Source organism: Cyrtonyx montezumae, unplaced genomic scaffold (assembly GCF_038088225.1).
Source record: "Cyrtonyx montezumae isolate F1298 unplaced genomic scaffold, pur_monq_1.0 scaffold_17, whole genome shotgun sequence".
Classification (NCBI taxonomy): domain Eukaryota; kingdom Metazoa; phylum Chordata; class Aves; order Galliformes; family Odontophoridae; genus Cyrtonyx; species Cyrtonyx montezumae.
Genome location: NW_027071903.1, coordinates 23,033,609 through 23,060,309, shown reverse-complemented (window position 1 = coordinate 23,060,309; position 26,701 = coordinate 23,033,609). Strand labels below are relative to the sequence as shown.

At 42.2% G+C, this 26,701-nt stretch overlaps 2 protein-coding genes across 2 annotated transcripts in view; one reads left to right on the top strand and one right to left on the bottom strand.

Annotated features, from left to right (window-relative positions):
* ADAM10 (ADAM metallopeptidase domain 10) overlaps positions 1-12,341 on the bottom strand; it is a 42,682-nt gene extending 30,341 nt beyond the window's left edge. Inside the window, exons 1-2 of the mRNA XM_065733790.1 lie at positions 12,060-12,341; positions 779-929 (exon numbers count right to left, since the gene is read on the bottom strand). Of these exons, the coding sequence (XP_065589862.1) occupies positions 779-929; positions 12,060-12,114 (206 nt within the window). The 5' untranslated portion in view covers positions 12,115-12,341. The remainder of the gene's footprint in view (positions 1-778; positions 930-12,059) is intronic.
* Positions 12,342-13,398: 1,057 nt separating this feature from the next.
* The window catches only part of MINDY2 (MINDY lysine 48 deubiquitinase 2), a 30,113-nt gene continuing 16,810 nt past the window's right edge, over positions 13,399-26,701 (top strand). The window contains exons 1-4 of the mRNA XM_065733802.1: positions 13,399-14,107; positions 20,807-20,864; positions 23,232-23,296; positions 25,649-25,807. Coding sequence (XP_065589874.1) covers positions 13,475-14,107; positions 20,807-20,864; positions 23,232-23,296; positions 25,649-25,807 — 915 coding nt within the window. The 5' untranslated portion in view covers positions 13,399-13,474. The remainder of the gene's footprint in view (positions 14,108-20,806; positions 20,865-23,231; positions 23,297-25,648; positions 25,808-26,701) is intronic.

Here is a 26,701-nt window from a genome sequence, read left to right as displayed (position 1 = left end):
TATTTATCAAGTTTTAGTTATTTCCTTTGTAACTGAAATAATTAGACAAGCAAGGGTGTTACACAGTCCTAAAAAATATTAAGACAATGGTGTTGCACAGGACGCAGTCAGCAAAGAAAGAAAGAAATACTTTAACTTACTTTCTCTTCCTTCTCAATTATGAAAAAAACCCAAAACCTAGGAAGCAACACTGTCAAAGTGAAATCTACATCTTCCATTGCTCACACTGACCATCCAACTACAGTATTTGAAGAAATTAAATGTATGGCTAAGCAAATCTTATAACAGCAGTTATGTTCTCTCGAAGTCAAGTTAACTGCTAAGCTCCACAGCTGCACAGAAGAATACCATTTTACTACACAAGAAACTTTGGGGCTGTTTTCGTAGTTTGGAGTGCAACTTGAAATAATGCATTTCCTCAAGTCAACCTAATCTGCTCAGGCAAAGTTCAGCATAGCTTCTGTAAACAAATATGTCAAGGCAGCATAATAAACTCAGAATCTAGTGCCCTTCTGTTCCCAGTTCTACTCTCACTTAATCTCTGAAGTGCATTAACAGCTACCAGCACAAGTCTGAACAAGCGATAACAAGTGGCAATTTCACACTTACACTGGACACCAGAGCAAACACTAGCTTGTAACAGCCAATACTGCACTTTACCATACCATAATCTGAGAACTGTATTTCACCATTTATATATCACAGTAATTAAAAAAGAAAAATAACAATTATAGGTCGAAAATGTTTAAAGCAAATATCTTTTAGAAACGTCACTAACCTTCCATGAGCATGAAAGTCTAGGTGCAAAAACTGATCCTCGTGCGATACTGCTCTTTTGGCACGCTGGTGTTTTTGGTGTAACAAATCCACATCATAAGATAATCCTTCATAATGTCTAATGTATTTATTTAAAGGATTTCCATACTGGCCTGAAAAGAGAAAAAAGTAAACGTTAACATGTCTGAGAGTTTACTAGGGTTACAAACACACTATGAGGTGTGACATCGTGAAGCACAACAGCTGACAATGAGAACCCAATTTTTACTCTACACGCATTTTCGCTTTTCTTTTTCAGTTCCTTCTACACTTCAGGTTCATTCTACTCTGGTTCCACAGACTGAATGCACACTTGCACCTATAGTGCAGTAAGTAGACATCTTCCACTTTCATTTCAATCCAAATTACTCCTCAATGCAAACTACATCACTGTTGATGGGAATGCCCGAGATACGTTTCAGATCCAAACAGGTCAAGTCTAACAGCTTCACACCTTTCTTCTCGTTCCCTAAAAGAATCACACATCCATTTTCACTCTGCTCTCGTGGCACTGAAGTACTTGCTCAAAAGGGATATGGGCCCATGCCAGATCTCCAAGAAAAATTGAGAGCAAATCATACCATTTAGGAATTCAACATTCTGTATAACATGGAACGTTCCATCACATGGGACAGTTTTGTTAAAGGTTCAGTTTGGTCTATTTTGAATATTTCCTTTTAAGGTATTATTTCTGACTTGCTTAAGAACGTATGACAGAAAATACAAAAAGATTCTTGTCCTCCCATCTTCATGATGAATGAGAGATGCAGAACTGACCACAGGCACTAGAAATTGAGAGCTGCCTACAGATCTAGAAACATGAACAGAGGATGACGCTATCAGCCTTGTATTTTCACTAAACACCAAGCATTTTACTTTAACACAGTATTTTTCACACCAAGGTTAGCATTAGTAGGTCAATAACACAACAAAACATCTTGTGCTGCCCAGACACCTGTCAGATAGACTGCTGAGACTTGCTCACATGCCTACCAAACAGCCAACTGGCTGGTAATCACAAGAGCAAAAACAAGGAGGAAGCTAACAGATTATTATTTCCCTCCAGGTAAGGAGCCACTATATATATTACTGACTTCTGGATAATTCAGATTTTTGTCACCACTTCCTAATGTTTCCATCCAGGACTAATTCTCTTATTAGTTATATCATCATCACAGAAACACAGGCACAGTAAATAGACAGCAGAGCACTTATTTAATGAGAAGTGTACTTTCATATCCCAACACCAGGGCCTTCATTCCCTGCTTCTGCACATCTAACACAGACACTCTTCACAAGCACATCTACTGCACTCCCAAATCAAATGCTGTCACTAAACCAAAACATTTCATCTACTTGCCAAAAGTAATAATTCTTTACACAAAACCTGTGTTTATGAGAAACTGATTCATCAACTGTGATCAAGAAACCAAAAAACATAGTTCAAGTTCAAGCAGTAGAACATAACGTGGAGGGAAAAAACACTAAAATAGGGGAGCAAACCACCTTGGCATATAGGTAACTGTAAGGCGAATAACCCCCAAGAATGGCACTCAAGGAAAATAGTGCAGAAGAAGGTATATTTTTGGTAGGCTTACGCAGATGATATACAGACAACTAGCAAGAAGAGAGTGGCTCACCTTTATGACGGTTGAGGCTCACTGCTGACTCCACACAGGAGGGATCTCCAAGAAGACCAAGAAGAGATCCTTCCCTGGTGGTGGTCAGCCCTTAAGTGGGGTCTGGGAGAGGTGGAGCCAGGCTCCACCCCTTCCAATCACACAGGTATATCACCTCCACCTGTGCCCCTGTAGCTGACTCAGTGCTCACCTCAGGTGACCAATCAGTGGTTCAGGCCGTGAATCAACAGTTCCCATACCGTAGCCCATACAGGATTATTTTCGCTTGATGCTCAATGAAAACATTTTTAAACAGTTCAAGCATTTAAGATGTACAGTCATAAGGAATTACTTAAGATCTACCATATTAAAGAGCAAGCCACTTCAGTGGCTCTGGTTTCAAAGTCAGATTATATGTGACACAAATTGTATGATGTTTCTTGATGTACTAAACATTAAGCCTGAAAATAATTAAACATCAAACAACGTAAAACGTTTCAAAAAATCAAAGAGTAATTGCACATTTTGATATTCAAAGTATCAGTAGTTAGCACGCAAACATCCACTGTGCCTGAAACAAATTCAGGAGGTATTCCTCTGCATCATCAGCTCTCCAAAGAGCTGACCAGAAGAAGCAACCGTTCCTGAAGATCAGCTATTCATTGCAGAAGCTACTTTGGGCATCACACCATTCAAAGGACAGCACCAACTCCTACAGTTATGCAAAAGTCAATTTTTCAAGCAATCTGTGTGAATACATCATCAATTTATTCCTAGAAGTATTTACAACTGTCAGTGTTTAGTGTAAGTTTACATACAAGTTCTTCCATACACCATCCCTTTGCTGCAGCACGTTCCAAAACACAAACAGGTGTTTGAGGAAACTGTCTTTGTTGAAGCAAGTCGAATTTTTAATGATCAGAGAAGCCACGTGGTGATAGAGTGCACTAAATGCACCACCCTCATTTTGACTATCTGCAGCACTTCACCTTCCACAAAGTCAAAGTTCATTTGTCCTCTCCCTCACTTACAAAAAGTGAAAAGATTAAGCTGATATAAGATCTGAATAGTCCATATTGAATGCTACAGCATAAGAACAGAACCTTATATATGCTAATAATGTAAAACTAGTATGGAGAACAGATTATCAAAATGATTTCCAACTGCAAGTTGAACCTGGAATCTTTACATTTTTCCACATGGAGAAAAACAAAACTTGTTTAAAAATCATTGCACCACTTAAGCACAGCAGTATTTTACTTCTATGTTCTGAAGTCTGGGTGCCCACAAATCAATGCTGTAACATTAGACATCAGTTTCTGCTTCAGGGTTGCACAAAGCTTTTTCTTTTTTACTTCCCTTCCCCATCTTCTCTTTTGTTATTTATTTTTTTAACTGAACATTTAACTGTCCTGTACACATTTGCTCCATTGTTCCTGGCTCCTCACTGAGCTTCAAAGCCTTCCTTCCTTAGCCTCCTGCTTACAGAGAAATAACCATTCTTTAGTTTATACTTTTCTGAAGCACTGCCTCAGTAACATATAGCAAATAGTTACATTTCCACAAGGAAAGAAGTTATTGTGCTAACACCACAATTTCAGAAGCAAAAGCACAAATTTACCTTTCCCTGTATTTATTGTGGTGAAGTCTTCTTTAAATTAATACAATAAATTTCTCAGTGCTTCTGTTCCTTTCCAAGTGATTAATGTCTCATCTCCACACATCTCAATGAGCAATACAGCAAATGACTAAATAAATGAATACTTACAAGTTCATCACTTGCACTTAGTAGCAACGTGTCCAAGATGATACTGCCATCTCTCTTTAAAATTCAGGTAATGATGCACAGCAGATAAATGCATCCAGATTTCCTCTGAGTACTGTAGGCAAATGCTGCCTTTGACAAATGCAGCCCAATAACAAAACTTCATTCTGATTTCCTCTCTCTCAGACTCAAAACACAAGTCGGTTCTCACCCAGTTTTACAGAGGCTTCTTAGGTGCCTTTAACGTTCACAAAATCAGCGATTTAAGAGTGCCCAAATTAATTCTAACCTAAATGAGAAGCAGGACAAATCCAAAGCTTCAGCAACCAGCATGAAGAATGCTGAGGGTGAAGAATGTTTAGAGAAACACAGGTATGGGCAACACTTGGGCACGCTATCACAAAACCCCCTTGAGCACAAGCTCTTCCATAAACAAACCACCGTTAGCCTGAGTCCAATTGTTTTATCAGATGATGAACACTTATCTGACTGATGGTACATGATTTCCAATTCCAGATGCCAGCATTAAAGAAAAACTTCAGAATTACCTGGCGTCAGTTACACTAAAGCTTCAATTTACGAAAAAACCAAATGTAAATCTAGAAAGTGAGAGTACCTCTTGAGATTTCATCAAAACTAAGGATTTAGTATGTTGCAGAATGCATAGACTTCAGTGCTCTAATCCCAAGACTATCCAGCAACTTATCTTCCACTTTTCTGTAGTAGGAAAATACTACAAGTGTATTCATTAAAATTATACAGGCCACTTTTCTCAGTTTGGCAAAGTACTCTTTAAAAAGCTTCAGGCACCCAGAAACAAGTTTTCAGTGTAACAACCTAGTGAAGACCCAACAATGCCTCACACAGGTTTCAGGTCTCACGAGCAGGTGGAAAGCTAAGCTGTTACACAAAGAATAGTTTTAAAATGCTACCTGCTCTAACAAGGCAGCAGAAGAGTTTTCACACTAAAAAGCCTTGCAATGTGCTCTCTGCTAAGTTGAAGTTAAGCCTTTCAAAAACAAAAAACAATTCCTTTTGCAAGTGCAAAGTTATACACTCTCTCTGATCACAAAGGAAACAGTGCTATTTCTTTTCCCTTTCTCAGAACTGAAAACAAACACCAAAACCACCCAAGTCCTTACGTTTCAAGTACTCTCACAGTGAGCACTTGATACTCACTCTCCCTCTCTTAGCAAACCCCAGCAGCTGCATCCTACCTGGAGCACGTGTCATTTCAGAGCTTCCCCGAAGATGGACTTCAGTCAGAGTTAAAATCAAAGCCTCAGCATAAATGCTAACTTTCATTTGCAGAAGCAAGTTACCACTGCTGTAGTGTCTAAAGTCTCTAAACGATACATGATGACCTTTTAATAACACCAAGTAGAAATCAAAAGTGATTTTCTTCTCCACAAAGGTAGCTTAATAAGTAATTCAACTTCCGTAAGAAAAAAAAAATTCCCTAAGATAAAAAAACTTCCATAAGATACTGCAAAGTGGCATGGAAAAACTCCAGCACTGTTTCAGCATACTGGCACACTGCTTACATGCAAAGAGATGGAAATTGAGTACTTGGCTGGCACTTGGAACAGGGAACCCCAAGTGCTTGCTGAATGGGGTGTGGAGCACATCAGAGGACAGACAGCCATCTCCACCCCAGGCAAGTCTGGGAAGTTCCCCAGTTGCAAGTGATGCCTGTGTGACTGACCTGGTAAGGGACAGGGTCTCTATGACTCAACTCCATTAGAAGAAAGGGTCAGTGTTACCCTTCCCCCTTCCATGCACATGCAGACACTGAATCTCACCTACTCCAATCATACATACAAACTACAGATCGTATGCAAAACATCCCTTTTTGCAATAAGTAAAGAGGACTACAACTCAAAGGTCATTGTGCAGCTGCCATCTGAATATTACCAGACCAGAGGCCGTGCTGAAACCAAGGGATTTTGATTTCCCTTCCCCATCTAATCTCTTTTCACATCCCCGTCTCTCTTTCCTGTTTGTCTGTCTCCCTTTTCAGGTTATATTAGAATGTAATGCAAAGCATATCATTGTAATTTACTGTCAATAAGGTATAGATAAATAAATATATAATCTACTCCATGCCATGTGCTAAGTATCGTCGCAAGAAGCAAATGTACAACTGACCATTGGCACCTTTCCATCTTAATTTAGCCCAAGGGAATTTCAGAACAGCAAGAATCCTGATCTGATTGGGTTGAGACAGATGCCAATAGCAGAAGCTAGTTGAGATGGAAAGACCATGTTTATTTCCCATACAATACCTGCTACAAGATCCTTTCCAAATACTCTTGCCAGGTCCTGCATTCTAGACTGCACACTAGTGTCACCCCCACAGAACTGCAGGTGCACGTTCAGACACCTAGGTGGCTCTCACAGAGGTGCACAAGGCAGGTAGGTACATCCACCAGCCACACTTTCTGTAGTTAAAGATTCTGCACTGAGAAGGAGAAAGTCTGGTACTGAATCTGAGAGCCACACACCCCTACAACCTGTTACAATAGCACACACACAGATCCAGAACTCTGTTACATTCCTGTGACTACCTTGTTGCCATTGAAAAACTATTGTTTTTGAATTGTGATTCCAAGATATCTAGGAAAAGAGATGGCAATCAGCCTGCAGCAAAATACTGAAGCACAAGCAAACAGCTGTTCAACAAGTGTCATGTGTTGCCACCAGCTGAACATCAAAGAAGGCATAACACCTTTAAAGGCACTATAGTGCAATAAGCCTACATTATACTTTGGGAAACTGCTAAGCTAGAGGACAGCCACCCTTGAGGATACAGATACCAAAGAAATGTTGATTTTCCTAGGAGAATAATCCTCCAAGAACAAAGCTTTATTTTCCTGGAATCTAAATTGAATGAAATGAAGAACTTTCATATAAACAAGACTGGGTAAAACATCCAGAGGTTCTGTCTACACGTCTCAAGGTGATAGTCCACACAGAAGACTTGTGTGTGCATCTAAAGAGCTTTAGCATCCACACAAAGCTCTAAGAATCTACTGTTGGCTTACTTTCTGAACAGCCACAGACCCCACTGGACAGAGCTGAGATGTACTTTCTCACCTTCTACCTAAGCTGCACACATTACACAAAGGATTTTAACTGTAAGCCTCTTGGCACGCTTTGAGCAGCTATATATAACTGCTACCTGGTGGTCGATGCCGAATAACTTGATTTTCATTGAGTGTGCCCTTCCCCCTACTCCAAGACTATTAAGTATTCTTTTCCCCCAAGAAAAACCTCTGCAGTCCATAGGAGTAAAGCAAGGAAGGTGAATGGACATACTGAAACACACAAGACTAAGACAAGACAGACAGCATCCAAGAGCATCGCAGAAGCTGGCTGACGTGGAGCTATCATCTTTGAAAAGTCATTGAGATAGAGGGAGGTTCCTGACCACTGGCAGCTAAGTGTCATCCTGTCTTAAAGGGGAACTGGAGACTGGTCAGACCAACCTCAGTTCCTGCAAAGATTATGGAGGAAATACAAACAGAAGCTCACAGTACTGAAAGTCAGCATGGCAAAAACCATCTATTAAGTTTCTCTGCATCACGGTAGAAGACGGTAACTGCCTATAATATGTGGATAAATCAAGCATGCACTGTTCTAAAGGGTGAAGTTAAGACAATCAGAGTAAGATTTGCACAAAAATAGCAAATAGTTCAACTACAATTCAAGATTGTTGGCAAAAAAAACAAAATATTGCTGGACACTGTTCGATGGTCAAGCTAACTTGCTAGACAACTCCTTACTGCAAACAGCATCATTGACTTGCAGACCTGAAGTTCTAGCTTGTGATAAATACCTTTAAAACAATGTTTACTGTAACTTTGATTAAGAAAAAGGTTATCAGAATAAGTTGTTTTAAATGTGTAGCTTATGTCCCTAAAAAAGTGTTCCCTTTATATGGAACTAATATTAAGAAGTGTACATAGCATTTAAATTCAATGCTTTTGTACTGAAGTGCATCAAAAGCCAATAGCACAACTATCTATTTCCCAACTAGAATTATCTGAACAATGAATTGGAGCTGTGGTTTCACAACTGCTAGGAGAAGGACAGGTCCAGCTGCTCTGTTTCATCTATCTGATTTTTGCCCCTTCCCTGAGCTGGCACTAAAACAGATCAGACTGAAAAATGCATTTTCTTTTGCTCAAGACAGTTTTTGGTGAAGAGAATAACCAAAAATCAAGTCACTCACTGAAAACTCACATTTAGGGTGTAGTTAGACCATCACTAGAGTAACCGATGCCTGCTCCATTTCTACCGTCCTTTTCCCCATTCCTATGCTCATCCTTCCCACTGAGCCTGTCCCTGTGCAATAAACCAGCAGAGGTTAAATGTCTGGCAAGAAAGTAATCATTTCTTCCATTTCAGTTAGCAGGCTGAATCGGCTCCTCTTGCCATCCAACAGCAGAGGGAGTGAAGGAGGAGCAGAGGAAATGCACAGCCAGGGCAAGACCACCAGGCATCAGCAGCTCAAGAAGTAGCTCAGCAGAGTGGCTCCTTCTAATTGTGTAACTGAACCTTTAGATCCTTTTAAAAGCAATAATAAACTACAGTCTTAGGTTCTTGGGTGATGACATTTCAAAACTACTATATAAACACCTGATTTCATTCATTTTTAATTGCCGTGAGCATTTCTGAAATAACTTGACAGCAGCCTCTACCAGACACCATCTCATCCAGCCATATAAAATCCTTAGTGTTTTAATTATAAATCCCAGATACATGCTAGAGGCTGAGAGCCATTTTAATGAAGGCTAGTATTCTTCTCCATCTATAGTAAGGATGCAGACTTAACTATTCAGATGCTGACAGTTTATAAATGCCTTCCCACATCTCCCCCATGTGTTCAGAAAAGCATTTCTCACTTGCGCACAGGGAAATAGGTTGTTCAATATCCAGCAGCACAAGGAACTCTTGGGTTGTGTCTCAGTCCTAACAACACAGAAGAGCATATCATATCAGAATATATTTTTTAATATATTCACAATTATATTCAGCATCTGACCAGCCTAGTCAGGGCACAGTCACTCTTGAAAAAAAGAGATAACGAGACCCCAGAAAGGGCATTTTCTAGCACTACTTCCACACTTCTAAAAATCACCCGCAGATTTTATCAGTTATTTCTATTCCTCAAAGAGCATCACCAATTATGCACTGTTCAATAAACGTGCATGCATTTTTGTAGCATTCAATGAGACAGTCACAAGGGACGTTGCCCCCAACTAAGAGCTTCTTCATACATGCCAAGATCACTAATAACAGCCAGCAAACAGATCCCTAAACAAGCAGTTCTGAGGAGGGTGTTGATGAAGAACAGAGATTCACTTTGCACATTGCTTTAAGTCTGAAAATTCCAATTACTATATACCAGAAACATAAGACCTACGCATCTTTTTAAGGTTAATTTTAGGTTTCTCCTATTTCTTTTCACGTCACTGAAGCATTATTCAAAGTGACCAGCCGGGATTCCTGCTTTCTAAAAGTTGTGACTGCAAAGAAAAACCTGTAGAACAGCTGAAAAAGTTATCTAATATCAGACAGAGGATGTGCTTCAGGTCCTACCCAAGTGAACTGCCAATAACTCCTGTTCTAACCATAAACCCCACTGATGGTTATACAGCCTCATAACAGACACTGCAGAGCACTTCATTCATACAGTGATCGCTTTTGACTGCTTTTCCTTTTACGTTATTTCCAATCAACTGAAACACATATCTTTAAGGCATGAAATCACCCTGGTGTTTCTCCACAAATAAATCATCAAATAAAACAGTGTATAAGTTATATTGTATTTTAATATTTTAAGAGCTTGACTTTGTGATTCACAAACGGTGAATTAAGCTTGCCACCAGTTCTGTTAATCTGTTATTTAACATTATCTGAAGACTGGTACAATAGAGTATAAATAAGAGTACATAGACAAAGCCTTCAGTAATTCTGAAAATACTCAACACGCTGGGCTATCACAGGAAAGTTCCAAGCACAACACAATCTAAACACATGGAAGAGCATCTGAAAAAGGTACAAAGAAATCATTTTGTAAATCCCATATTCCAAATACCTACATGGTTCTAAACTATACACCTATAAAGATAAGTATTGCTTAGCTCCAGGATTTGAGTAAAGCCAGTGAGCACAAAAGGAGCTGCACACAACTGAACACAGGTATGTTTTTTTCCCCCAGTTGTTTCCAGTCTGAATTGCTCTCACAGTGACCCTGTTAAGAACGACGAACTTGATGTTTTCTTTCTTCCCCAGGATTAGTATACTCCCAGAAGAAAATCTTTTAAATGAAGAACTCCATCCTTCAGTAATAACTTGTAGTACTTAAATTATAGAAGCTCATAGATATTTCTAGTATTAAAAGAATTTTAATTCAAGCATTACAATAAACTTCTCCCTCCCCCCTAGAAAGCTTTACAGAATACCCGAGATGCATATCAACAGCATTCCTATGTTCTTGCCAAGCATTAACAAGCTCTGTTTCAAGATTGCTCTGTGCTGTCAAACACTGAATGCCACACACTTGTTTCCCAAAATGAGTACTTCCTAATGCCAGGAACACTGAAGGTGCCCATTGTTCTCTCAAAGAAAACAAATATAATGCAAATTTTCAGAAAAAAATATATTTCATGAAGTCACTTCTATATAACCAGAGCATAGCTCACATGTTAAAATGATGTGAACTTTGAAACATACTTGCCTGCCTACAACTCTCACAACTGTTAATGAATCACTGAATTAATTGTGTCAGCAGTTTAGTCTGGAAAAGAAAGCCTTGAAAAGCATGCCAATAATTTTCTTAATAATTTAATAGGAGTCACAAGGGAAAAAGTCATGAGCAAAACCTTTTGATAGCTTTTAACAATATAAATAACGGGATGTTGTGCTCCTGCAGATGGCTTTGTCCATTATCACAGCATCATCTCATGGCCACAAGCACAGCCTGCTGAACTTCTCCTGCACTCTGACGTTACTTTTCGATATCACATAGAAGCTGGGATTCAGGGTCAATTCTTTGTTCACAACCCACATGCTGATCCATAGAAAGCTGGAATAAAGAGCAGTGCCAAGCCAAACAGGAGAAACCAAACAAGAAACCCTGCGAGCTCCTGCTCCACCCATCCTGTGCAGGAAACAGCCCCGAAGTCCACTTCACGGTAATTTAACCGCGTGAAAATCCGAAACTACTTTCCTATCCTGACGGAAGCTTGGTTAAACGTTACTAGAATGGGTCAGGACGCTACCCCGAGAAGCACCCGCAGCGGGAGCCCGTCCAAACTTCCGCGTCTCTGCGTCAGAAGCCAGAAGTGGGATTTCCTCCGGCCTAGGGCCGGGCACGGCGTCCCGAACGCACGGCCGCGGCTCCAGACGTGCCTCCTCCGGCGGAGCCGTCCGTCAGCCCGCACAGCCCGGCCCGGCCCAGGGCGAACGGGAGGGAAGCGGCTCGCGGCGCCGCCGGAAAGTCCCGAGGAAGCGGAGTGCTGGGGAGCAGCACAGCAGCTCGGGGAAAGGGAAAGGGGAATCACACAGCGAAGAATGGAGGCGACGGCCGCCTCGGCCTCCCAGGGTGCGTCCCGGCGACAGGGCTCGGGCGCCGGGCCAGCCGTAGGGACAGGGCCGGGGCGGAAGGAGCGGTGCGGGCCCGGGGGCGGCCAAGAGGGGGGAGGGAGGGAGCCCCGGGCAGCGGCCCAGCCGCGGCCTGCCGCCCCGGGGAGAGGGCCCGCCGCCCCGAAAAGGGAAGGGAGAAAGGCGAAGGCAGAAGGCCACGTCCCGGCCGAGGCCCCGCGGTCCGAGCGGGCACGGCTGCCCCTCACCTCCGGCGCCCGCCGCCCAGGAACACAGCAGGATTATCACCCTCGCTAGATCCATCTTCTCCGGGCCCAGGCCCCACAGCAGCCTACCCACAGCGCATCCGCCCCAGCCGGCGCCGGGATAGGGAGGGGCGAGCTCCTCGCTTCCCTCCGCTTTGTCCCCGCGCTCCGGGGGCCGCTCGCTTTCCGCCCACGGATCGCCGGGACCGAGCGGCGGCCGCACCCGGCGCTCCTCCCGCGCCGCTTCCTCCACCCGCACCCGTCCGAGCGACGCCACCGGCGGGGCCGCCGCCGCCGCGCGCTCTGGGCGTGTCCCGCTGCTCCGCGACAGAGAGGGGGCGGAGCCGGGCGGGACAGAGAGCGAAGCGCCTTAAAGGCTCAGGGCGCCCCCCCGCGGGGGCGGAGGAACGGGGCCGCCCGGAGCCGCAGCAGCGGCGTTCCGTGCGGTGCTGTTACGCGCGTGTCCCGCAGCGCTGCGGGGAGGTCGGCACCCGAGGTTCCACTGCTCCGCCTCCGTTCTGCTTCACCCCTCGGAACCGCCCCTTCCACAACACGCGACTCTCGCTTTTTATTATTATTGTTATTTTTCCTCGGAGGAAACCAGGAAAGGAGAAGTTTGTGATAAAACGCCGGTTCCGCGGTACACGCGCGATTCTCAGTCCCACAGGAAAGTTGCGCGGAAGCACGTGGGAAACCCCACCACGGCCAGCGGAGCTCAGGAGCGGACGGAGCCGCTTACGGGGAACTGGATGGGAGAACGGCGAGAACAGGTACACAACAACGAGCCCTCCCCTTCCCCGAACTGCGTTTAAAGTGCGTGACCAAACGGCGCGGGCAGCTACGGGGGAGGAGAAAATACCTCCGTTATTCTCAGCGACCGCGTTAATCCTTAAGTCATCATCTTCACCACAACCGCGCTTAGCGTCAGGGATGCTTAACAGCCGCAATAAAACGGCAACGACGCCCACTCAAGAAGGCGGAACCCGGCGGTGCGGGGCAGACCTGCACCTCGGCCCCGCCGGGCAGGGCACCGCCCTTCCTGCGCAGGCGCGGGGCCGGGGGCTGCACGGGTGGGGCGGTGTGCCCGGACAGCTGGGAGACCGCGGGTACGGCCGCCCCGCCTCGTGCCGCCCCTTCCGGCCTCTCGCTGGGGCCGTGCGCCCCTCCCGTTCGCTTCCCTTCAGTTCCCGCTGCTGCACTCCGCCCGGCCCGGCCCGGCCCGGCCCGCGGCCGCCCTGGCCCCGCCCTAGGGGCGCCCCCGCCCCGGGCCCCGCCGTGACCCGCGGCTGCTCCCCGCTCCCGCCCACGCGTTCCCGGCGGGGCGGAGCCGCCGCCGCTGTCATGGCGTCTCGGGAGCTGTTAGCGGAGAATCGGCTGCTGCGGTGCCAATAGAGCGCGGGGCGGCCGCCGGTCCGGGCATGGAGAGCCTGGCGCAGCCCCCGCCGCCTCCGGACCCGCTGAAGAGTGGCGGCGGGGGCACCGCCGAGCGGCTCCTCCCGGCGGAGGCGGCGGCCGGCGGCGGCTGCCGGGACGAAGGGCCCGTCGAGGAAGGCGGCGGGCGACGCAGCCCGTCCCCTCCGCTGGCCCCCGCGGCTCCTCTGGCGGCGTCTCCCCCGCGGGACGCCGAGAGCGCGGGGCCGGCGCTGCCGGAGAGCCCCGGGGCGGCGCCGGGTTCGGAGAGCGGCGCGGCGGGAGCCGGCTCCGGGAGCAGCGGGGCCGCCAGCCCCCCGGGGGAGGAGTCCCGCAGCCTGGACTCGCTGGAGTCCTTCTCCAACCTGCACTCCTGCTGCCCTAGTAGCTCCGAGCTCAACAGCGACGTCGAGGAGGCGGCGGAGGCCGCCCCGAGGGACCCGGCCCCGGAGCCCGATGCGGACAGGCCCACTGCGGGCGCGCAGCTCCTCGCCGTCTCTAAGGAGCGCTTCCCGGGGCAGTCGGTGTACCACATCAAGTGGGTGCGCTGGAAGGAGGAGAACACGCCCGTCATCACCCAGAACGAGAACGGCCCCTGCCCCTTGCTGGCCATCATGAACGTGCTGTTGCTGGCCTGGAAGGTACGGCGCCATCGCGGGGCGGGAGGGCCGGGGCACCTGCGGCCGTGCGCTGCTGGCAGCGGGGCGAGCGCTGCTCGGCGTGTGGAGAGCCTGCAGCGTGAGCCACGGCGTGCTGGCTGCTGATAACGTGCTGCTGGCGTGTGCATTCTCGCTTCTTAGTCGCACGACTATAAAAATCAAAGTTCAGGGGTATCTTTTCTGAACTATGCTGTTTTTGTTTGTTTTGTGGATGCGTTCAGGTTTCTAGTGAACGTTTTTGATTATAACACTGGAAACTTAAGCGATGTTTTGGGAAAATAGGTTAATGCCGAAGAGAAACGCGTGCAGGTTTTTCCACAATGCGAATTTGCACAAATAACTTGCTGGATAAGGGGGATCCATCTGTGGGGTTGTGTGGCAGGGGTGGTGGTGAGTGAATCAGGCCGTGCTCAAGCAGTGCTTTGGGGCCTGGAAGTTTTGTGGTCTAATACTCATTGCGCGTATGACTTCCAGTCCTTTGTAACTTTTAAATCTTTAAAACAGATAAGTATAAAGCGTATTGCAGCTATTAATTTTTTTGTCAAAGGTGCCATCGGAGAAGAGGTGTCACATCGTGTGCCTTGCAAAATGAGGGAGCAGGGTCTCAAGAAGTGCTGGTAATGCAACCTTGAGGGATTGGTGTGAGGTGATGAGACCTCAGAATAAGGAAGCTTTGTGAGAGCATTTTGTACGTATAGAATCGAGGGAATGAAATGGGGTATTGTAGTGGTTGAAGGCTTTTACAGATGTAACAGGCAATATAACATTGTTTTCATTTTGACCTTTTTCCGGTAAGAAGGTATTTGTTACAGGAGTAGTTAATCAGAAGATTAATGTTGCTTGGGGCTTTTTGCCCCAGTACGCTTTCCTGAGCAGAATAGCTCATGAATCAGGAGGAAAGCTGTGGGTTCTGTGATATGGCTATTGAGACCTTGCCAAAAGCAGTACAGGAGAGTTGTGAGAGGCTCAAAACTGTTGTCTTACGTAGGTTTGCCTACCTCAGGAGGATGTAAAAGGTCTTCGTAGACTTCGGTATTTAATATTTTCTTTTTATGCTTCTTCTTTAATGTATGGAGGTGAGTGCAGGGCCTTGAAGAACTGGTTCAGCATCATTCTTTGTGGTGGTGTTTTAGATTATGTGTCTGGTCTCAGCATTTATATTTTAAGTGTTCAGTTAATGAAAAGGTATAAATGGGACAACACTGTATTTGTTGTTTGCTCTTAATTTTTTGAGAGGTTTTGTTTTTTAGTGTTCTTTCTTTCCTTCCATAAATGTATAATTACTTTCTTCTACTGCCTTCCATCAAGGATTTGATCTGACATTCTGCTTTGATCAAAGGCTACGTTAGCAAGAATGAATGTGGCATCAAATTTGATAAGTTGTTATAAACAAAAAAGCCTCATTGGAGTACCCTTATATTTCTTGTTGCTTGCTAGGATTTATAGAAAGGGTTTTCTGTAATTCTGTGTACGTAAACCTCAGCAGAATTTACATGACTTGAGGACAGCCAGCAATTCTCCATTGTAGGTGAAGCTGACAATATGAGACTATTTATGTACTTTGGGATTTTCTTGTTAGTTGGTTGTGTATTGCCCCTGCTTATAATGGGTTCTCTTATATAAAGCCTCTCCAAATTATCCTCTGTTTTCCCCAGTTTATAGTCAGGATCCATGCTGACGTGTTTTGGAGCAGCAAGGTTTTTGGCAGCTCACCTGTGCGTCACTGGCAGTTCCCAGTTATACACCAGGGCTGGAAATGGGCTTCCGTGTTGCTTTCACTTCTTCTGAACCAAAATGAGCAGTAGGTTGGGTCATGTAACACTAATTTGGGAATGAGGGAGCAAACAAGGAGTTGAAAGTAGGCAAAGCCAGAGTGAGAATACCAGAGTGCGTGGCAGATGAGAGGAGCAACTTGTCTGAGGAGAAAGACTAGTAAAAAGGAGGTGAAAAGGGGAAGGAGGGGGAATCAAGCTTGAATAGAGAATGGCAAGGTAAAGGGTTTCATTTTGGTGCCTCTTTCCTGTGTTCGCCGCCAGCCTTCCTTTTTCAGAACTCACCCTGACACAGCTGACTTTGTATTTTCCTACAGGATGACTAAAAGTCTTGTATAAATTCAGAAGATACATGCAAGTGCTCAGAACTGAGAGACCTTATGATTATGGTACTAGTTTTTAGGTTTTTATGAGTACTTCCAATGGAGTGCCTGATTACATGCTTTGCGTGTCCCAGAATGGGAGTGATAACTTTGAGATATATCACTATGTGTACTAACTGTTGCTTGTTGCAAAGCTGAATCCACATTGTTTGCATTGAGTTGCACGTGCTCAGTTTGTTTAGAACTGAAATTGGTATTTATTTCTGAATAGTCTAAGCCATGATTGTGGGAACATTTGTTCCTTAAAAACCTGAAATGCTTGGATGTATTGGAAACTCAGTTTTTCAGGTGTTTGCATACTGTAGAGCTGAAACTCCTTGCCTCTGCACGAGAGTATCATTTTAAATATACTGAGAACTTTGAGATCTCCAGTTTGTGTGTTCCAGTTGTTCTCTAGAACAGCTTTTTTCAGTCTTTCTTAGTTAGGGCTATAGTAGTTTATTAAGCAGTCTCAATAACTGAATATAGGAAGATCTCTTGTACTTGAACTAAGTGTGTTGCATACTCAAAGCAATTCTTCCTAGTGAATTTGAAGATCTTATTTGTTAAGTGAGCGAGATTCTTAGTAATTATTCAGTTTTTACTGTGCCTTTAGGAAGTACTTTTGACATTAGATTAAACATTCTCATGTAATGATATAAGTATAAAGACTGCTTCATGTTCCTCAGGTAGAATGCACACAGAAAATAGTTATCTGAAACATCAGAGAAAAGAGGGCAGAGATCATTTTGGAATATGAACTAAGCCTAAGGGAAAACATTTTAATACAAATATAATTAATAGTATTGAAACCTTGGAAAGGAGTGCCTGTGTGAAATGTCTTGTTACAGGCTTTTGTGTAGGAGAATAGTTGTAGTAGTATACATTAACAGTACCTTTCAAAGTTCTGCAGATCACAGCCACCTCAACAAACAGGTTTTGGGAATGATGTTTCCTACATGCATCGTTCTTCTAAAATTTCAGTAACTTAGGACTCTATGAACTACCTATTTAGATGACTAACAGTTACGTAAGTAAACGTTATATAACCACTTATGCTTAGATATATCCAAACTGAGGGGCAGGAACAGGTAGAGTGAAAAATTTCTTGCTGGAAATGTTCTGTTTGAGGTTCTCATAAAATGGCCTGTTTTTTAGAGCTGCTCGGTGCAGTGTGCTCCTGCTGATACCCATTTGGTTTGTTGGAGTCTGTGGTGGTAGTGCCTAGTTTGATGTCTGGCAATGGCCCTGTACATGTGATCTGCTTTTTCTTTTTTTTGAGCTGAACCTCCTTATGGCCAGAATTTGCACAGATTGCTCATATGAACTCAGCTTCCAAAGATGAGATGCCAGTGAGCTTCTGATGAGTGCTCAGCAGAGGCCTTGGCACCCTTCCTCGCTGCATCTGTGAGATGAGTTGAGCTTACAAATCAATGGCCCTATAATTGTGCATTTTCCAGAACAGGAAGCCTGCTCAAAGGGACTGAAGGAAACCTGATCACGAAGGAAGATATTAAAATTTTTGGGTGACAGCAAAAGCTGTTGGACAATTGTTATAAATTTATGAAGTTCTTCTGCAAGGCAGGAGGTGGGTGGTCCTGTGTGGAGCCAGGAGCTGAACTCAGTGATCCTTTTGGGTCTCTTCCAACTCAGGATATTCTATGAGTCTGTGTGTTTGCAAGAAATATGAAATGTTGTTGGCTGGGGTGGGTTGAAGCTGTGCTTACCTCTTCCCAAACACTGAATTCAGAGGAGTAGCAAATAAGTGCCTGGATGCTTTCCCATTAACCTGCTCTAGGGAATGTGGTTTTGTGAGGAGGGTCGACTAGGTGATCTCCAAAGGTCTCTTCGTGCCCCCATGATTCTCTGTAACTGCTGCTAATAAGCCATTAGAGAATTGTATGGTCCCTTTCTCTGTACACACACACAAAGTTTTTTGGAAGTGTTAGTTTCAGTACAGGACTACATCACTTAATTTTTAAAGCCCTTCTGAAGCGTTGGGAGAATACAGTGGAGGTTATCTAAAGGTACGATTTAACTTTCCAGTTATAGTCTAATGCACAGAAGCTGTGTAGGCTTTGTCAGACCAACTCTTCACTATAAAAATTTATTTAGCAACTGCTTTTTAATTACAAAGGTGACTCAACTGTACTTCACGTAGTTGGGTAGTAAAGATTTAGTTTCTCATTCTGGACAGCGGGAGGGAAAATAGAAAACTAGCTAGTGTCAGGAAGAGAAGTTGGGAGGAAAGACAAGGAAACCACAGTAGTAGAATACAGGAAATGGGTGGAGCTGAGGAAGTGCTTTTTTCCTAAAACGTGAATACTGTAAAATCTAGCAACAAAGCTTTGGAGACATTGGTTAGTTTTCCATCCTTCAAATTAAAAGATTATTGTGGACAACAGCTTTATCTGTTTTTTTTTCTTCTGATAAATATGTAGAATGATAGATTCTATATGATTTTTCTCTTTCCCCTGAAGTTGAGGTATTTTTTTTCCTTTTTCCTTGTTTTGATATGTTTCATATGTCTCAAGAATGCTCAGTGAGGATAAGCATTTGGCAATGTCATGTTTTCTGTATATCCAATCTGACCATGTTGAAACCCCCTTAGCCCACTGTAGGGGTTTGATTGAGGTCCCTTGAAACGTGCCAGGTCTAAAATTACACCGTGAATGCTTTGCTTAGCATTTAATTAAGCTGTTAATGTTGAGATTTAGCTTGTTAAATCATCTGACTATGGGAAATTCAACAGATATGAGTAGAATTACTTTAATTTGATTCTTCGCTAAAAAATAAATTGCTGACCACTGCAGAGCAGAAATCCCCAAGCTGATGTCTGTGTTTAAAGATGTCAAACAAAAAAGCTAGCCTCAGTCTTGAAGGAATTGTCACATTAGTATACTACCTCAGCTATTAGTAGGATTAATTTTTCTTCACGTGATGAAGATACAACTGTATGGTTTGCAATCCCAGAGCCATTTTGGGCATAGGTAGTTTGAGTAGTTCTGTTCTGGGCTGTTAGATGTGCAGCAGTGAGTGAGCCAGCCCAGCTCTGTCTGGCTCTGGAGCATGCAGAGCTGATGGTTGCTCAGGCTTAAATGCTGCCACTTCAGAACTGGGTGTGTAAGAATTAGCTTTTGAAATCTTTAGTCCTCTTATCAACAAAGCACAATGTTTTTTATTTATGTGCACACTTGAGATGAATGTTATGAGCAGGTTCAAAGATTATTTAAACTTTTCTAAGCTTGGGGAAGAGGTTAAGGCATTTTGTTAAGTTACAGTCAGTTGTTTCTCATTTAAAAGATGTTTTCAAAAATTCATGTGCCTATGAAAGCATGACTGATTTTTCTTCTTGTTTAATTCATATCACTAAGGTGGCTTTTTTTTTAAGTAGCAGAATTAATTAAACCTTCTTTCTTGCAAAGTTATGTTTCACTTATTTCCTGCTTTACTAACAATTTATAACCCCCTAATCTTTAATTCCCTTGCCTTCCGTGTTTGTCCTTTCATTTCCTTTCTTCCCCAGATGCTTGCAACTACTGTGCTCTTCTTTCTGGAGAATAGTGATCAGAGTTGAATTTCTTTTTGAAAGAATTCCTAGTACTTGAAATAAATACTGTATTTTCTTAGCTTTCTCTAGTAAGATGTTGAGGAGAGGATGAGAAGATGAAAATGCAGAGTTAAAAATAAATAATAAGAAAAAAAGAAACCAGCAAGTCTGAAGACTCTTACGTTACTCCCGCAGATATCAGTATGCGTGGCTTTGTGTATGTCTGTTTGAGGGCTTTTATCGCAGGGAAATATGAAAATGGGGGTGAGCAACCAAAGCATTTAACCAAGGTGCTGGATGGATGAGATGAATATCTAAGAAGGTCCTAGCTGCTACCAGAGTGGTTAGTTTTAGGGTGTGATGGTGGCAGGAATGGATCAATTGAGAATGGAAGCTTCAACTACCAAGCTGTGTGGTCTTGGTCTCCTTTGTGTTGGAGTGAAATCAAACCCTTGATGTGTGAGCATGGGATGAGGGGCTGAGAGGTCATTTTCTCAATTCTGCATGAGCATTTTCTTTCCTGTTCCAACAACTGCTGCCACTAGGTTCCCTGCAGCCTCTTGTCTGTTCATAGGAGCTTTCAAGTTAAGACCGCTTAAGTAATGTAATTAAGATATAAAGAAGTAAAGTGTCTTTCCTAATTAATTGTGGCCACAGTTCTCAATCTGCTCATCCTAGGTGCTTTCAGCTGAGCTAGTACAGCAAGCAGTGCAAACACTCATGAAGTCGAGGGATTGCAGGTTGAAGGTTTTGGTGAGAGAAGGGAATACTGGGCATAAACCTGCAAATGAAAGAAAGGATTGTACATATGTGGTTTCTCTAAATATCGACTGTTGTCTTTTCATTGCTGTTATTTAATGAAGTCCTAGGAGGCTAATGGTTTTAAAAATCAGTAAGCCAAATGTGATGAGAAAACTTCAGGCTAAAAAGTTTTTGTTAACATTCTATACTGCATTGTTTTCAAGTCTTACAGACAGTCTTACTTTTACTTTCACAGGTCAAACTGCCACCAATGATGGAAATCATAACAGCTGAACAACTGATGGAATATTTAGGTTAGTGATTGGTTTTCACAATAGCTTTCTGTTGCATATTATGCTTATTGGTGAATATTAAGACTCAGTTTTTTACTGATGCTCTTTATTCAGCTTTACTTGAATGTATATTTCAAGAAAACTGTTCTTGGTGCTCAGTAACTCATGTTTTTCTTCAGAAGCTTTCAGAAGTCTTGTGTACCATTTTCCAAAGTTATTAGTCTAGTTATGCAGTGGATGTGGCTTAGTATGCCAACATGCTGGTAGGTTTAAATTTAACCATGGAATGGAGTGAGTTAGTTGTGCCTTTAATTGTCAGCAGTTACATTAATCTTTGATAGTATGACCCAATTAAAATAATATGAAAAATGAATTTAGTTGTCATAGTGACCAAGTCTCTCCTTTCTGGGCATTGTTCCATTGCCAGATTCAGTCTGCAGCAAAACTGCAACTGTTTCCATCTGACAGGTCTGTCACTTCAATAGACCATAGTGATCCAGATGTTAAAAGTGCATTTGCCTTAGTTCTTAAGATATATGCAGTGCAGCTCTTTGTAGCCTAACAAATGTAAAATGTTTGACCTAGATGCACTGACTAGGTTTGTTTTTTTGTAAGCAAGAGAAAGAGAAGGAAAATATGGCAAGTGTGTGTTGTTGCTTTTTTAATGAAGAGTTGTCATTGCCTATGTCTAAATACTTTAGTTACGTCGATGGGAGTAATGCTGTCTGAACTCACATGCTTAGCCAACTGTGATTAGCCAGTATCTTGAAGAGCCTGGTTTTGAAATTGTATGTTACCTTATGGAATTATTCAAATATGAAAATCACTGTCTCCAGTTCTTGAGGTTCCAGTTCAGTCAACATGATTGGACTGTTGCCTGATAGTTCTTCCATAGCTGAAAAAAATTAAAATAATAATTAAAAAAAAAAACAGAAAACAACAAGCCCTTTACCATTTTGAGCAATTCTAATTGGTGATAGGAAGATAGACGCCTGGAATCATGGAATATCCTGGGTTGGTAGGGGCCACTAAGCATCAGTGATTCCGACTCCTGGCTCCACATAGGACCATGCAGAAATCAGACCATATGTCTGAGGGCATTCTTCTTCAGCTCTAGCAAGATCAGTGCTGTGACCACTTCCCTGGGTAACCTGTTCCAGTGCCTGACTGCTCTCTTGGTGAAGAACCTTTTCCTGATATCCATGCTTACCCTTGCCTGACACAGCATCTTGCCATTCTTTTAGGTCCTATTGCTGTCAGTCACCGGAGATCAGCATCTGTCTTTAGTCAATAGCTCCTCCCAGTTCAGTGTCATCAGCAAACTTGCTGAAAGCACCTTCTAGTCCTACATCCCAGTAATTTATGAAGATATTGAAGAAAACTGGTCCTAACATGTGGCCCTGGGGAACCCCACTAGAGACTGTCTGCCAGCCTAATGTAACTCCATTTACAATAATCCTTTGGGCCTGACTCATCAGCCAGTTGCTCACCTATTGCATTATGTTTTTATTTAGCTGGATATTCTGTTCAGAAGGATGCTGTGAGAAACAGCATCAAAAACTTTACTGAAATCCCAAAAGAAAATATCAACTGATTTTTCCTTGGCCAATGAAATGGGTGAAGTTTTCATAAAAGGAAATCAAGTTAGTTAAACAGGACCCTTATAAATCTGTATTGGCTGTGACAAGTGACTGCATTGTCCTTCAGGTGTATTTCAGTAAATCCTAGCATAATTTTCTCTATAATGATATTTTTAATGAATCCTGTAGGTAGAATTATTTGCTTACATAAATAGCTCTTGGAAATGGAAAAAGGGAATAAAATCAAAAAGCGTGGAAATCAGATTTGAACATTAGGTGAGGCAGTTTATGGAGAGCAGTTGCTAAAAACTTTATAATTCTTGAACCCTGGTGTCTTGATGAACTGATTAATAACCTTCATGTTGTAGGCACAGGTAGAATGCAAGCCTTTCAGAGTTACTAGTGTATGGAAACACACACCAAATGTTTGTAGTGTCAGTCAGGATGAGTGGTTGTGTTTTATAATTGTATTATGCAATTACATATATTTTTGTGAATGGTTTGAATTTGTTTTTAAGTTGAGGCACAGAGGGAACATGAATTTCTGAATAATTATGAGACTGGCATGATAGACAATGTGATTCTGGAATGCCATTTTAGTAATTACACTTGTAATTTGCATTGTAACTGTCAATATATGACCTTACTATTTCTTTATATTATTATATTTTACTCAATGCTTATAATTCAGGCTATAAAACAGTGGCATCCCACTCAATGGAAAAAAATATATTTATGGTCAGCTAGCTTCAGTCATAAGTATTCATAGAAATCTTGAGTAAGCATGATTTGACTTTTCCTTTTTTAGGAGATTATATTCTTGATGCAAAACCCAAAGAGATATCTGAAATTCAGCGTCTAAATTATGAGCAGGTAAGAAGCTAAACCTAAAATACAGTTGCTTATGGCTGCTTATTGTTTTCGCACCTAAGGTTTATCAGTTTGTTATGAACCATTGTCAGTACTTTTCCCTATTCTATAGGCTTGATGTAGAATATTAGTTGTATGTATTTCCTGTTAGTGAAGAAAAATTTGCAATCTTAGAACACAAATTGTTGGGGCTTCTTTGCTTGCAATGAGTGTAATGAAATAATCTTGTTCCTATTGATGAAGAGTAACATGGAAATGCACATGAAAGTGTGTAAGAGAGTGGCTGGTCTTTGATGTCTTTGTTTTGCATTCTTCAGCACACTCCTTTCTGTGATCTCTGCTAGACTGTAACTGAGGATATAGACGAAACAAGAGACCTGTTTTTAAGTGGTGGCGGAAAAAAAAAAGAGGTTGATTCAATTATAGAAAGCAGTATTCTCCTCACTGGTGCAGATTTCTATGGGCACAGCATGCAGGCTCTTGTTCATTGCTGGTGAAAATGCATAGCTAATGGTGGTGACTGTTGGAAAAGAGTATTTTGTAGCTGAGAGTTTGCTCTGTCAAATAGTATTACAGTGCTCAGTGTATCAGTTATAGTTTCAATGGAAATAAATTAGAGGAATTACTTTTGGAGTGACCTAGGTATTTTGGAATAGTTAAAATTGGAATGGAAATTGAATGCATTCTTTTAAGAATCATACAATACATGGTTTGTGTCAAGTTACACAAATTCTGCTTGTGATAACTGAATAAGGTATTTTTTTCCTCCACAAAAGATTGCATGTGTTCCTGTTAGAGATTACAGCAATATTCAACTTCCAGGAGCTGAAGGAAATTATATACCTGGCTAAAGCACAACCTCTGTGGCTTTCAGTTTCCCAGATATATGGATTTACTAAGTAAATGCCACAAGCATAACTCTACAATTTAAAAAAAAAACAGAAACACTGTCCTAGGAGTATTCTGTTTTTAAACTTCAGAAATTGTCAGGAGTTGCATCTAAAAAATTATTCAAGTAAAACTTGTTGTTCTACTGTAATTTTGCTAAGAAAAAAATGCATTAAAGCTTGCATACCAGCAAGAGGAGCTTAATTCCTTCAGCTCCAGTGCTGAGATTGGCGAGTATGGAAAATTTGCTTTGCACCTTAATGAAACCATCCTGTTGTATGTGCAGAGATTCGTAGGCAAAGGTGATTTATGTGTGTCTGCTTACAGTTTTCGTATTCACCTTTTGCTATGGCATTCCATCATCTGTGGAGGAATGTGTGAAACTTCAAGAGCTAACAAACCTTTATCTTTCCAATAAATGCAAATCTGTTAAAACTGGGTCGTTTACAGCTGGTGATGACATTTAGTTGATTGGTGTGGTATGCTTTAATTGGTATGTTCTTTAGAATATCAACTTACAAGATGCACAGACAGACTTCTAAAATTTCTGGCCAATAGTGAGGTCTGCCATACCTTGTAATACACAGGCTTCCATTGGCATTCCCCTCCATTAATTTGTCCATTAACATGCTACAGATAGGAATGTTCAAATTAGCATATTGGTTATGTTACTGTATAATGGACTCTGCTTTTTTGAAGTCAGCAAGTAGCTTTTAAAATGATAAAATGTCATCACTTTGTACCCTGCTTACATCTTGTTAGCCTACCACGGTCTTTAATGCTTCTTTCATTACCTGTCCTATAGATTAATTTATTCATGTGTTTTTTCCTTCTGTTCATGACTACGTTAATTGTGGCTCTTTCCATTAACTGTCTTATAAAGGAGTACAACACAAGGGAAGCAGTCTTTAATAATCTGAGTAGAGTCTGTGAGTCTTTAGTCTAGGTTTCCTTTTCAGACTTTACTTCTATATTTTTTTGCTGTGCTTTTCTTTAACCATCGTCGCAATTCTGAATTCCTCTTAAGCAAAAAAATGTTACAATTCCTCTGTTCCCCTGAATCTTCTGCAAATGCATTATGTACTTTCTGATGGTATTTCTTGTGGATTCTTCTCACTTGGTCGAAAATTCTGAGTACTCTAAGCTACGTCCTTGTTGTGTCTGGGTGGTAAATGTGGCTTGGGATTTTTTTCCCCTTCAGTATGAATTAAGAGTGATGAATATACAGTGATGATGCAAGTGACAATATGCTTTCTTCCAGGTAGGCATTTTGTACAGAAGTGTAATTGAACAGGTTTGTATTGATCTGCACACTTTGCAGTGGTATGAGTAATACAAATGTGCATTGAAGCAGTTCTCTACCAAATTTCCTTGTTTCTAATTTTTTTTAGCAGTATTGTCTTGATGCATAATCACCAAGTATACGAAGCTCTATTTGATCTTGTTTCTTTTTCTTTCTACTGTTAGAATATGAGTGATGCAATGGCCATTCTGCATAAGTTACAGACAGGTCTGGATGTGAATGTGAAGTTTACAGGCGTACGAGTATTTGAGTACACACCGGAATGCATAGTGTTTGATCTTCTTGATATTCCTTTGTACCATGGATGGTTAGTGGATCCCCAGGTAACTTTTTTTTCCCTCCCATAATCAAACAGAGGATGAGTTATTTGAATTTTATTTGGGGGAGGGAAGGTATTTCAGAATTTTCACTGGTGTCAATAACGAGCATGGTAATAGATGGTTTAAAATCTGTTCAGAAAAAAAAATGAGTTTTCCTTAGAAGAGTTGAATTTATATGGTAAGGTGTTTTTAGTGCCATAATTTGGTGTAGGTTCAAAATCTGATACAGTACACTGAGGTACACTGAACTCATGTAAAACTTGTTCTGAAGGGTGAAGGGAATTGCCCTAGAGTGTACCACTCAGATGTTTTTGGAAGCTCATGAGAGAACACTGGAAAGTAATGCAGGGTTACCTTCCTGTTTTCTTTACTTGATTTACATGTACCAGTAAAACAGTTTTTGAGAACTGAGGATATTAAAACCAATTAGGGAGAACTGCATCTTAATAACTTACTTTTCATGATATTGAGGTGTTGTTTAATTAAGCAGTAAACTGATGCTATTTGCTTGAGGTGAAAGACAAACCTGTGGAGTTGGACTAGAATAATGCACCTCAATTTTGTTTTCTTTGTGTGGTTTCTTTTCCCCTGCATGCCTTGTTCTTGAAAGCTGCTATTCTCTGATCTGCCCTGATCCTTCTTTGCTGGAAATTAACTTTCTTTTAATTTAGAATAATAGTGCAAATAGAGAAGAGGTGACTGTAGACAAATGGACTGTGTCCGAGGCTGTTTGATATTGGTGTAGCCTGCATGATTTGTACCTTAGTGAATCATATATTTTAACTGTAGCCATAAAACATAGTAATTTTGGAATTTCTTCAAATTGCAAATTAAGATCTTGTAATTACACTTTGTGTTAAGATCCACTGAGGTGCTTAAAAGATGGCTGCTTTTTTA